The 12,767-nt window shown below is 49.8% G+C and overlaps 1 protein-coding gene across 1 annotated transcript in view; it reads left to right on the top strand.

The window, feature by feature from the left end:
- Window positions 1–1,439: 1,439 nt before the first annotated feature.
- The window catches only part of LOC122376232 (acetylcholine receptor subunit beta-like 2), a 33,495-nt gene continuing 22,167 nt past the window's right edge, over window positions 1,440–12,767 (top strand). Inside the window, exons 1-3 of the mRNA XM_043356021.1 lie at window positions 1,440–1,623; window positions 6,882–7,032; window positions 8,302–8,605. Coding sequence (XP_043211956.1) covers window positions 1,471–1,623; window positions 6,882–7,032; window positions 8,302–8,605 — 608 coding nt within the window. The 5' untranslated portion in view covers window positions 1,440–1,470. The remainder of the gene's footprint in view (window positions 1,624–6,881; window positions 7,033–8,301; window positions 8,606–12,767) is intronic.

The following is a 12,767-nucleotide window of genomic DNA, read 5'->3' as shown; positions in this document are numbered from 1 at the left end:
TCAGGCAGCCTTTGGGGCCAGCTTAGATCACGTTTTGGTCAAGGTCAGGTCAAGGTCAGGTCAAGGTCAGGTCAAATTAGGTCAATTTCAAAGTTAATATTTTTGCATAAAATGGGTATCGAATCGATGCAGCTCGTCACGGGGAGTTCAATGGTGGTCTTTGTTTTGCCGTACGTGGTCTAGAATTGCTAAAAATTGAGTTCAAAAATTTGACGTCATCATTTTTGAACAGTTTTTTTCGCTATAACTGGCCAAAAACGAGATATCGATCTGAAATTTGGTATGTATATAGAAGAGCGCTGGGACTATCACATATATTCTGTTTTTTTTTCGAAATTCGGAAAAATTTTGGATTTTTTTCAAAGTTTTTTTTTTTCTAAAAAAATCAATTTTTTGATTTTTTTTTTTGTCAAAAACCAAAAATTTCGAAAATCCGAGATAGCAGTTTTGTAGCGCCGCTTTTTGTCTACTAGACCATAAAAAGAACTTTGAAATTGCTTGATAACTGTAGATTTGGTGAGCGTTTCAAGATTGCATGTTTTTTGCTCATTTTTGCTCGAACATGACCTCAGTTTGACCTCAATAACTCCTGACCTAAGGTGACCTAAGACTTGAAATTTGGTGTGAAGGTGTCAAATTGATGCCCGGGAAGGTACTGAAAATTTGGCGGCGCTGCGCGCCGCCGTTTTCTTGCTATTCAGGAAAAACCACAGGGGGGGGGGCCAAAATGGCCCCCCCAACGGGGCGAGGGTTAAATGATAAGACGTTCAAACTTCAACGTTGTTTTGAACATCAAAGGCATACCTCAACATAGGAAGAAACATGGCTAAAATAGACGCTGCAGTTTTGGAACATAATATTTTCTAGGTGCTATTAAGTATGGATAGGTTTTTTGCTCTACATTTAACGGCACTTAACCCGCGCACCGACGGGGGCGGATATCCGCCCCCCTGAGATTTTTCGCGAATAGCGAGAAAACCGCGGGGCGTAGCGCCGCGAAATTTGGTACGACTATTTCCTCATCAATTTTACACATGGTGTGCAAGTTTCAACCTCCTAACTTTTAAGGTCAGGTCACCAGGTCACTTTGAATGACCCAACCTCAAGTCACTTTTTTGCAACTTTGTCACCGTGCCAGAGCTACAGTAGATGTCGGAGGCCTTTGAAAGTCGCAGGATGTTATAAGGTCATTAGTAGCTACAATTTGTATATCTCGGAATTTTGATATCGGTTCACACAAGACCATTCACGAAAACAGCAATTTTTACGATACATATGATTTTGATTTATTTCTGTTACAATGCCAGCAGTACCTTCTGATTTATGACAGTTCAGTCTACTACTCTGACCTGTTTCACTTGCAAACCACCCTTTTGACGTCAGCCCCATCCACTGCAGTCCGTGCCACTGTGTGATAACCGTGTCCCTGACGTCTCTTCCAGCGCTGACGGCAACTACGAGGTGACGCTGATGACCAAGGCGACGTTGCGCTACGACGGACAGGTGGTCTGGAAGCCGCCGGCCATCTACAAGTCCTCCTGCGAGATCGACGTAGAGTGGTTCCCTTTCGACGAGCAGAGCTGCGTCATGAAGTTCGGCAGCTGGACCTACGACGGCTTTCAGGTATAGGAGGTGGGCAGGACGTTCATACCTTTATGTCTCATTATTTAGGTTGCTCACTTTTAGCAAACAATTAAAGCAATGTAACACTTACCTACCTGAATTGTAGAGCGCTATAAATGATATATAATTACCATGAAGCCTGTTTTTTCCATGTAAATAGATTTTAAGAAAAGTGGTTTAGTCAAAGAAATGAACGACCTGCGGATAGTTAGGTATGTACAAGTCGAAACTGATTTTAGACTTACATATATAGCGATATCAAGCAACTTTTTGCCAAATGCAGTGTTAAACTTTCACTGAATTAGCATCGATCCATCCCAGAACTTTTCGGACAGCCTACTTACAAAATTTTGCTATCGGATTGGCTTTTAATAGCTTCTTTTGTTGATCGTGCAGAAACACTGGCCATTTATCTTGATTGCCAGACGTTAGCGATGCCTTGATTACCTTGAAAATTACATTTTCCAACTCATTTAGTGATTTATCTGGGGTAGTTTATCAGACGAGCCATTAACCCGCGCCCAGCTGGGGGTCCTGGATTTCCACGCCCTGCTGGGGGGGGGGGGGGGTGTTTGAACACCCCCCCTTGTAACTCGGCTCCTGGGCCACGTAGCGATACGCGGAAGGCGGCGTTCGAAAGAGCGTCAAAAATAATGACGAAATCACTTCGGTCAATTTTTTGGTCAGGTCAAAGGTCAGGTCACCAGAGGTCATTGAAGGCAAAATTTCGCCGATTTCCAGGTCGAATGGCGAAAATTTCCAAGAAGCCAACGCATAACTCGGGAACCAATAGAGCTACAGCGCCGCGGAAAAGCGCATTCGATAGCCCTATTAACGCCCTTTCTGAGTAATTCTCTCAGATTTGACCTAGCGTCAACGGTTTTGCCTGCAGGGGGCAAAAACTGCAAAAATAGCCGATTTTTTTCGGAAACAGTTTTTCTGCAATAACTTTTGACCCAAGCCCTGTACGAGCTTACTTTTACCGGCATCGTGTTCCTCTCGTCAAGACGCATCGAATGAACTATAACTTGACCTTGAAAGGTCAACTTGAAAATTTGACCTCAGGTCAAGGTCATGACCTGACCGGAAAGGGTCATGTTGCATATCAGTCGATCCGTATCGTCGAGCTGAACACATCTAAGGCGTTTTCATCGCTCTAGCATGCCTCTATCAAAAGTTATTTGCGAAAAACTGTTAGATACCATTCGTGACCTAAGATGACCTCAGGGCATAAACAAGGGTCACGGACACCATTTTCATGTTCAGTGTGTCTAAACCACTTGTAATTCGGTGTTTGGGAGTGTTTATAATGTCTTTCATCCAAAAGAGGCGCATTATAATGGGGAGGTCGCAAAATTGACCTGACCTTAGGTCATCGATATCAAAATTCTGAGATATACATTTTGTACATGCCATTGCTCTTAGCAATCGCTGAAAGTTTCAAAGCGATCGGTCACTCGGTGTAGCTATGACAGACATTGAAACTTTTTATGAGGTGAGGTCACTTCAAGTGACCTGGTGACCTGACCTTGAATGACCTTGGTCTGAAATTTTCACAACATGTGTAGAATTGATGTATGATAAGGTGTACCAAAAACGGCGGCGCTCCGCGCCGCCGTTTTTGAGATATTCGCGAAAAACCACAAGGGGGGTGTTCAAACACCCCCCCAGCAGGGCGCGGGTTTAAACGAGAGTGATGGGGATGCGGCCGCTCTAACTAGCCCTACTGCAGTTGCCGCATTAGCACGTGCTCGGCAATCGGTGGTACGCGTAACCTTCATATACCAATTTTCTTTTGGCGCGACTCGGTCTCGACTCCTTTCACGCCCTCTGTCGATCAGCGTCCTGCATAGGGTCAGTGCCGTGATTTCCCGCTGAAAGACGAGACGGACTGATGAAAGGAGGAGACAATGGGTTGGGAGGGAAGATAATGTAATAGTGGGGGAGTGGGGAGGAGGTGGGGAAAGATGTTCCCTCTGTGATGGTTTGTCAGCAAAGGGAAGGGTGCAGTTCGTGGGGCGCCGCCGCCTGTAGTCACTTCCACGTCAGTGCAATGTCTGGCCGACCGCTAGGTGTCACTGGGTGTTTCATATGAGTCATGGGTTCGCACGATGCCGCCGCCGAGTACGTACGGGCGTTTGCGGCGCCGATGTGTGTATGGCTGTGGGCCTCGCCGTTCTAATGAATCTTACAGTCTCATCCGATCCAGTAAGGTGCCATTAGCACGTGCTCGGCAATCGGTGGTACGCGTAACCTTCATATACCAATTTTCTTTTGGCGCGACTCGGTCTCGACTCCTTTCACGCCCTCTGTCGATCAGCGTCCTGCATAGGGTCAGAGCGGCGGGCTGACGGCTGCGAAACAGTTAACGTCCGTACCGGCGGAGTCGGGTGCTAGCGAAGCTGGTGATCGCCGGTTGGGCCGATTGCGGAAACAAACTGATTTTTTTTCATAGTTATGTGTTGGTGTGCGGCGCAATGGCTCATTTTCTTCGGGAAGGGCAGTGTAGAGACTTGGTGCCGGCTGGCGGCCTGTCTGTGTGCACTGACATCTGTGCACACCCCTGCCGCGTCCCTGCGTGGACGCTGACCGCTGTGCACGTCCGGCGCCTCGGGCACACGGTGGCCGATCGCAACCGGCCGGTGAGTCGCGCCGGTCAGTCAGTGCCAGGACTTAATACAGGCTGCGTCGATGGACAGGCTTCTCAGTACCATACACACTGCCAGCGGACAGATGAGTTCAGTGGGAGTGCGACACTGCGACTCCGGTGTAGGTGTGACGGTCAGTGGACATGCTCGTGGCGGCAATGCAGCATGCAGTCATTCTAGCACCCACAGAGCGGCATACGGCCAGCAGTGACCTGACTCCAGCCCAGATGGCCCGCTGCAGACCCGGTGCAAGACGACCCCCGATCAGCTGCGGACCTGCGGTCCGGGCGCCGGGCCAAAGGCCGCTACGCCACGGTCACGGTCAGCTGACGTCACGGCGGATGAGTCACCCGGGCCGCCTCACAGCGCAGTGACGGTTACGTGACACGCCCGCGCCTGCGCCGCTGGCGGCCACGTGGCTACCAGCAGTTGCTGTCGCTGCCGCCGCGGCGCCACCAGCGCTGGAGGTGTCCACACCTACCGCTGACGTCACGATCACGCGATCGCTGGGCAGAGGTCACACGATTGCTGGTCGCTCCCGCCAAGATGGCGTCAGGGTGGCTTGGCCTTGGGTGCACAGAGACATTAGGTCATGCACGTGGACAGGTCTATAAACACAACAAGATGCGAGGCTAGCAGTCTGGTGGCAGCATAAATCGTATCTCCCTGAAAGGGGGCACGAGCATAACTGCGTATACGGTCGGTGATACTGTCGGCCGTTGGAGAGCTCTGGCCTGAACAATAATGGCCGACGCGCAACCCTGTCCTAGGGCTGCAGTCGGTCATGGCGGCCAGTAGGGCGTCAGCGGAAATGCAGGATACGACCCACCTTATTTGCGCCTAGTGGCAATCTGCAATCGTCGGCAGGCAGCACAAAGATGTTCCCTCTGTGATGGTTTGTCAGCAAAGGGAAGGGTGCAGTTCGTGGGGCGCCGCCGCCTGTAGTCACTTCCACGTCAGTGCAATGTCTGGCCGACCGCTAGGTGTCACTGGGTGTTTCATATGAGTCATGGGTTCGCACGATGCCGCCGCCGAGTACGTACGGGCGTTTGCGGCGCCGATGTGTGTATGGCTGTGGGCCTCGCCGTTCTAATGAATCTTACAGTCTCATCCGATCCAGTAAGGTGCCATCAACACCTCAGTGCGGTGTATGCATTATGTATGCCACTGCACCGTCTTCGCCGCACTTTATCTCGCAAAGCCTTGGCCCCGTCCGGTTCGTTTTCTTTTGTTGCCTCCTCAGCAGACCATTCATCAGCCCCTCCCGCGCGTTTCTCGACGCCTCATCACTCGCTTTCGCGTAATTTCCAATGTCATCCTCCAGCCTTTCAACATTATAGCTCTTTTCTTTGACCTCTATCCTTCATTTTTTTTCTTTCCACATCATGTCGTCTCTCCAATACCATCAGTCTCTCGACCATCCCTTCCTCTGCCCTCGTTGCGCTCTCTCCTCTGCCAAAGCCGATGCGAGCGCAGCCGTCTGGTGCGGCGTGCGGCGGCCCGGCCGGCCGTGGCTGTCAATAGGCTGGGCCCGGGGCGGCGGCGGCGCGCCCTTCCGGGGGGCGCTCGGCGGACGAGCGCTTGTCTCCGGGTCCGGAACGGGTCCGGTGTGGGTCCGGTGTGGGCCCCGCTGGGTCCGGGGAGGGGGAGGGGTTCGGGTCTGTCCTCAGCGGTACGTGGCTCGCCTGGTGAGGCGCCATCGATCCCCAGAGAGCGGCGCCCAAATCTCGGCGGGACGCCCGACACGGCCGTCGGCGCGGCCGGGCGAATTTGGCCACACGTCGGTGAACGGTGTTTGAGGAGGGGAACGGGGCGGGGGAGGGGTGCAGGGAGGGCTGCAGTCCCTGACAGGGCAGAGTGAACCGGGGTAGAGTGGAGCGGACTGTCTGACCGGGCGCCGGCGGAGAGTTTGATGACGCTGCGGCAGCACAATGGTCACAATGGCGGTCCGTCATCCGACGTCAGTTCAACTGACGGTAACGAGCCCCCGTTCGGAAATGATGACGCCTTCCCTCGGATATGAGCCGTGGACGACTTGATTAAATGTGCGGCCTTCTCACTGGTGACAAATGGAAGGTTAAACTGACTTCGGGAGGAGTTTTGCACGTCGTTTTAGGCACATTTCAGGTCGCAACAATAATGCCAAAGTCGAAAGGCTAGTCTAAAACTTGTGTGATTTGTTATCTTGTGCGTTCGGGATATTCCGTCCGATTCCTGACCTGACTAGCCAGCGCCTGGGATAACTTGGATTTCCGTTCCGGCTCTTCTCGATTAGTGGGGGAACGGTGCGGAAATCCCGCACAAAACCCATCATTGGAAGCGAAAACAAAGGAAATTTCAATTATAAGAATAATATTTTTCTCAGAGAAGATGACAATAACGAGTCTCTTATGAGTTCGAACGCTCTGGATTTTCATAGTGAGTGTACGTGACATCTTGAGACGTCCTATGCTTTCATCGTTATACTTCTCGGGCATATTTGTTTCCATACAACTTTGGGAAAGTTGGGTGAGCAATAAGGATAGACTGCTACCTTTTCTATAAAACTACTCGACAACCGGGTGGTGTGCATCAGATATCCCAGCGTTCACCGTGGCCTTCTTTTCCCAGGTAGACCTAAAACACATGGAGCAAAGGCCGGGCAGCAACATCGTTGATTTCGGCATCGACCTGAAGGAGTACTACATGAGCGTGGAGTGGGACATACTCGAAATACCGGCCAAGCGGAACGAAGAGCTCTATGTTGAGACGCCCTATCCAGGTAAATTATTTTTGCAACGCAACATACCGAACTGGATGAGCATGAATCGCATGATATCTAAAGCGAAAGTTGACTGGTAATCTGCATCATCGTCAACGAAGCAATTTGAGGACCTACATACCTACAGGTACGATATAGGAAGGTGTTAGACGCTTGCTTACTACTTATAAGATCAATCAAAGTTTAATTAAGATTCCCTGGGATCTCGTTCTATCGCGCGCTATTGTGGAATGCGAAGTCATAAAACGCTAAATTTTCGTTTCATAAGTTGAAAACAAAAGAGTTGCATCACATTTGAGCGGCGGAGGAGGAGAATACATACCAATTGCCCCTCCCCTGCATCCACCCAGACCACCAATGCGGTAATGTGCATGCCTCGCACCAGACCGCTTCCACCCCAGGCAGGCTCTGCTGTGGCCTCAGCGTCACCTATCGGAGTCCGGTAGCGCCACCTACCATAGCATAGCGTATTTGTGTTTCCACATTGAAAGCTACAGCTGCACCATAGATTGCCAGCTACCTAACTACTTCATCCATGGCCGCACCATCACCTTTTCTTTTCTTTTCCTTTTCCATCCTCAGCACTTTCAAGTCCTTCTCCTCCCCACTTCGACCCCCCCCCCCCCCTGTTCCGGACTGGACGGGCCACATTATCCCAAGCGGGAATGCCCGTAAGAGCACGCCCGTACCCAATTGTGGTGAGTGCTTGAGAGGGCTGGTCGGCCTGTGCTCTGGATGGGTTCAGTTCCGGCGACTCTCTAGGGTGCCTGCCCAGACCAATGGCTCCCCCTGTTTCCTACCAAACTACCGGCCCTGAAGTGGTCTCGCCAGACCGAAAGGGCCTAACCCAACAAAACAAAAGCAAAACAAATAGGTACCGCACCATCCGCTCAGACTTTTGTAGCGCCACCTACATGTCGGGTACAACATTGTCCCATGCTCGTCTGATGTCGCCCAAGCTATGCCAGCCTTACTTAGGTCTCAACTCTCAACCGCAAGGTTCATACATGTGATGCCTGCAAATTGTTTCGTGTTCCATGTGGCAAAAATAGTCTTTCGACCGTCTAATTTTCATAATAATCGTTCACGGCGCCGATTGAGCTATACCTAACATACGCTGCAAATCGGGAGGTTGCTGGATTGGGTCCAGCAGAGCTCAAAGCCAAAAGTAAGCTCTCACCCTAAAGTAAAGTCATAAGGTGATAGGGTGACGATTGTTCCTTTTTTTGTCGCTAAGTGACCTATTTATCACCCCGCTGCTTCTGCCAGATATTACCTTCAACCTGATAATGCGACGGAAGACTCTGTTCTACACGGTGAACCTCATCATCCCCTGCGTGGGCATCAGCTTCCTCACGGTGCTGGTGTTCTACCTGCCGTCCGACTCGGGCGAGAAGGTCACCCTGTGCATCTCGATCCTGCTGTCGCTGACTGTGTTCTTCCTGCTATTGGCTGAGATCATCCCTCCGACGTCTCTGGCGGTGCCGCTGCTCGGCAAGTACCTGCTCTTCACCATGGTGCTGGTGACCTTCTCAATCCTGGTCACAGTTGGCGTTCTCAACGTACACTTCCGGTGAGTCTGTGGCGCGGCCCTGTATGCTCACCACAGTGCTATCAATACAGAGCTTATTTCGTTGGGTGTTGGTTGATTTTGGCGAAATAAATGAATGTTGCTTTTTAGCAACAGTGTCTAAGAATCATGGAGAACATGTGTTCTGCAACAAAAATTGGAGGCTCAAAACAGTTAGGCATTTTCTTTTGAATGAAGGGTTTTGAACATCGACCTGCTACGTTTTAAATTTTCGTTGAAGGAAAAGGCAATTAGTACACACATGTATCATCTCGCAAACATAAATACATTACGTGTTACAATTTTCTACATACACAAGCAGCGACAGGATCGCGAGGACTCTTTCTTCCCTCCAAGCAGTGTAAGGACGCGCACCTCCGCGGGGTCTCCGGAAAATTAGCCGCGAATTAACCCGCGCCCCGTAGGGCTATCGGTGGTAGGGGGAGGGACGTTTCGCCCCCCCCCCCTAAGATCTCGGAAATTTACCGTCCGATTTTCACAAATCAAACGGCGTTCGATAGCCCCACCAAGGAACTACCTTGTGACCCAATTTCATTGACCTAGGTCAAACTGATGACGTCACAGATCAGGTCAAAGGTCGGATTTTCACCGTTCACAGGCATTTCAAGAAATGAGTTGTGAAGTCGAGTAAACTGGTAAGTTATTGAAAACCATCGATGGTACATTGTTCGTCAAATATCATACTTTGCTATCTGAGGTCACTGATACCAGGTCAGGTCACAGATACAGGTCAATGGGAGTCACAATATGAAAGTGTCGTGTGATGCATGTTTTATGGTCCATTTTACAAGACAAATGCGATTATGTGGGTCAGGCAGCCTTTGGGGACAGCTTAGGTCACGTTTTGGTAAAGGCCAGTTCAAGGTCAGGTCAAATTAGGTCAAATTTCAAAGTTGATATTTTTGCATTAAATTGGCATCGATTCGATGCAGCTCGTCACGGGGAGTCTAATGGTGGTCCTTGTTTAGCCCTGCGTGGTCTAGGGCTTTGCCAAAAATTGAGTTTGAAAATTTGACGTTATCATTTTTTAACTTTTTTCGCTATAACTTGGCCAAAAAACGAGGTATCAATGTGAAATGTGTTATGTGGATAGAAGACGGTAAGTAATATCACATATAGTCTGTTTTTTTTCCGAAACTCAAAACACTTTTTGGATTTTTTTTTGCTAATATTAAAAAAACGTTTTTTTTTGTCAAAACTCAAAAATTTCAAAATCGGAGATTGCCGTTTGGTAGCTGGGGCATTCCACGATAGATCGTACCACTTTTTTCCAATTTGACACCCTCATCTCTCGGAATTTGACGAGAATTGGTCTCTGGGGTAATCAAGGGCTCTGAATCCACCTGTAACAATTTCAGGCTTATCAGATAAGTATTTTTTGAGTTATGGTGTATAACATTTTTTGGATCTTGCTTTGCAGCGCTAAGTTTGGCGGGCTGTAACTCTAAGATGGATTATTCAAATGCCAAATGTTATATAACATTGAACTTGCAATGAAACAGAGATTAATATGTATTTTTGAAATTTCGAAAAATACGCTATTTTTTATATATAACATATCGAGTTTTCTTTTCATTTGTATTTTTTGGACTTTGGGACCAAATTTTTTTGAATTGTTATTTCTTTAAAAAAATAGTTGGCTCATTGTTAAGAAGTATGCAAAAAATTAGGAAGGTGTTCTTTCTATAAATGTATTTATTTTACGTCACGATAACGGTTTCGAATAGTGATTTCGGGAGGGGAGCTTACAAATGGCGTGGTAAAGCTGCCTAGCGACATCACGGGTTACTAAAATTTCAATTTAAGTCTGAGTCATCTGAAAAAAGTGAAAAGAGGGTTCATTCAACCCTCTTTCCTATAAGCGCGAGGGTGTAAAAGGCTGCTTGATTCTGACATTGTTTTGGACGCCAATGACCATAGCTGTCCGAGATGAACGTTACAGGACGCATACATGGTGTCCTCCAGAGGTCTCACAACTTGTATATCTGGGAATTTTTCAAGGTTATGTAACGCAGATGCGTTACATTTTTTTCATCTTTCATGCTGAACTGCAAGCTGTGCCACAAGCTGAAACACGGCCATCTGCGAGCGCCGCACAGACACGGTCAGCCGGCTAAATCGGCTGTGATACCCTCTCTCCGTCCCAGCTGGCGTCCACACAGACGGCGCAGTCGGCTCTGACAAACAGGGGTCCTCTATAGATGACCACCCCGCTTCATGAGAACCCGGATTTGAATTCGACAAATAGCATACCGAAACGCGCCATTCGGCCCGTCTCGAACCATTTATCAGTTTAACCTTTGGAAAACAAGACAATGTCCCACGCTCGGCACCCCGCCAGAAGAGAAGAACAAGGAGAGGGGAGTGCAGACCGGCCTGGTTTGAACCAAAACAAGAAAGGGGAGCGGGAACCGACCCGGTTTGTACGAAAACAGGATGAAATGGAACTCGGTCGCCAACGACAAAATCTAGGACATCTGGCCGGACCTGACTTCAAAACAAGGGGAGCAGAGGGCCAGGCCCGCCACCTGGCGCCTCAGGCGCCGTGAGCGCCGGCGGCGAATTCCACCCGGTCGCTGCGTGAAAGGGTGCGACTGCCATGGCCGGAGGGGAACCGAACTTGGTCAGCAAATCACGAACTTTCGAGGGCGGAGCCGAGTGCAGCTTCTGAGAATGGAGGACGGAGATTGGACAAGGTGATGCTGCCCGGCCCTCTGAAGTATGACGTCATCAGAAGTATAAGTTGATGAAACGGAACTGAAAAGCTCTCTCGGACGACGCATTCCGCGCTCTCTGGCTCTCTCTCGGACGACGGATCCCACGCCGCTCTTCGCTCTCGGCTCACATCTGACACCGTGGACAGCCCACGAGAGACCAGCGGCAGGCATCACGGCGCCGGCGGCGGCTCCGGCCGCCTGGCCGGGCGCTGGACGGTCACGACCATCATGTCAGCGACTCCATCTCAAGTAAGGTCACGCGGTGAACACGGGTGCGCACCTAGTCCCTAAATCCTCCAAGTAACCCCCCCCCCCTTTCGTTACTGCTATGTGAGCCACATTATATTCCCCTTTTTGGTGTCGTCCGCAATATTTTAGGCCATTCAGCTTAGGTATTTAAATTTATTCTTGGGACTTTCAGTCTAGGTAGCTTAATTTCACAATTCGATTTCGATCAATTATGTAACTGTGCGCGTAGTGCGACACGCGTGCCGACGTGGGCCCTCTTCAGTCGTCTGGCGCCCCGTTGTGATTTAAGCGGACGGAGGGGATTATGCACCGTGGGGAGTCGGGAAAGGGACGGGCGACTGTGTACCGCACCGCGCGGCTTGTGGGGCTCAGTTGATGGGCGGCCTGGGCCCAGAATGTTTCCTTTAAATTTGACTTGTAAGGGAATTTAAGGTGTTGCGTCGGAGTATGTAAATAAATGGGACTTGTAAATATTGAAATACGAGTGTGAGTAGTGCTGAAGGGGCAGGGACCGGAGGATGGAGCATAAAAGGCCATATGCTAACCCACAGTCAGGAAAGAGGTCGTTTCCAAGGTGTCCGGCCAGAGTAATTTACAACGATCAGTTCTCTTTATCTGTTGAGTTTACACAGTGCACAAAGCGATTATACACAACACATGCAGGGCCTCCCTAGCCTAGCCGATACTGGAGCTTCTCCGGTTGACTCCTAAGTGCCCTTGCCAGTGGATTTCCTGGCACTCCATCCTCCCCAAATTATCCCACGGTCCAAACAATAGCGATTACACACAACACCCACAGGACCTCCCTAGCCTAGCCGATACTGGAGCTTCTCCGGTTGACTCCTAAGTGCCCTTGCCAGTGGATTTCCTGGCACTCCATCCTCCCCAAATTATCCCACGGTCCAACAATAGCGATTATACACAACACACACAGGACCTCCCTAGCCTAGCCGATACTGGAGCTTCTCCGGTTGACTCCTAAGTGCCCTTGCCAGTGGATTTCCTGGCACTCCATCCTCCCCAAATTATCCCACGGTCCAAACAATAGCGATTACACACAATACACACAGGACCTCCCTAGCCTAACCGATACTGGAGCTTCTCCGGTTGACTCCTAAGTGCCCTTGCCAGTGGATTTCCTGGCACTCCATCCTCCCCAAATTATCCCACGGTCCAAA

This window comes from Amphibalanus amphitrite, unplaced genomic scaffold (genome assembly GCF_019059575.1).
Source record: "Amphibalanus amphitrite isolate SeventyFive unplaced genomic scaffold, NRLGWU_Aamphi_draft 002060F_arrow, whole genome shotgun sequence".
NCBI classification, from domain to species: Eukaryota; Metazoa; Arthropoda; class Thecostraca; order Balanomorpha; family Balanidae; genus Amphibalanus; species Amphibalanus amphitrite.
The sequence above is the reverse complement of the archived record's forward strand: the minus strand, read 5'-3'. Positions and strand labels throughout refer to the sequence as shown.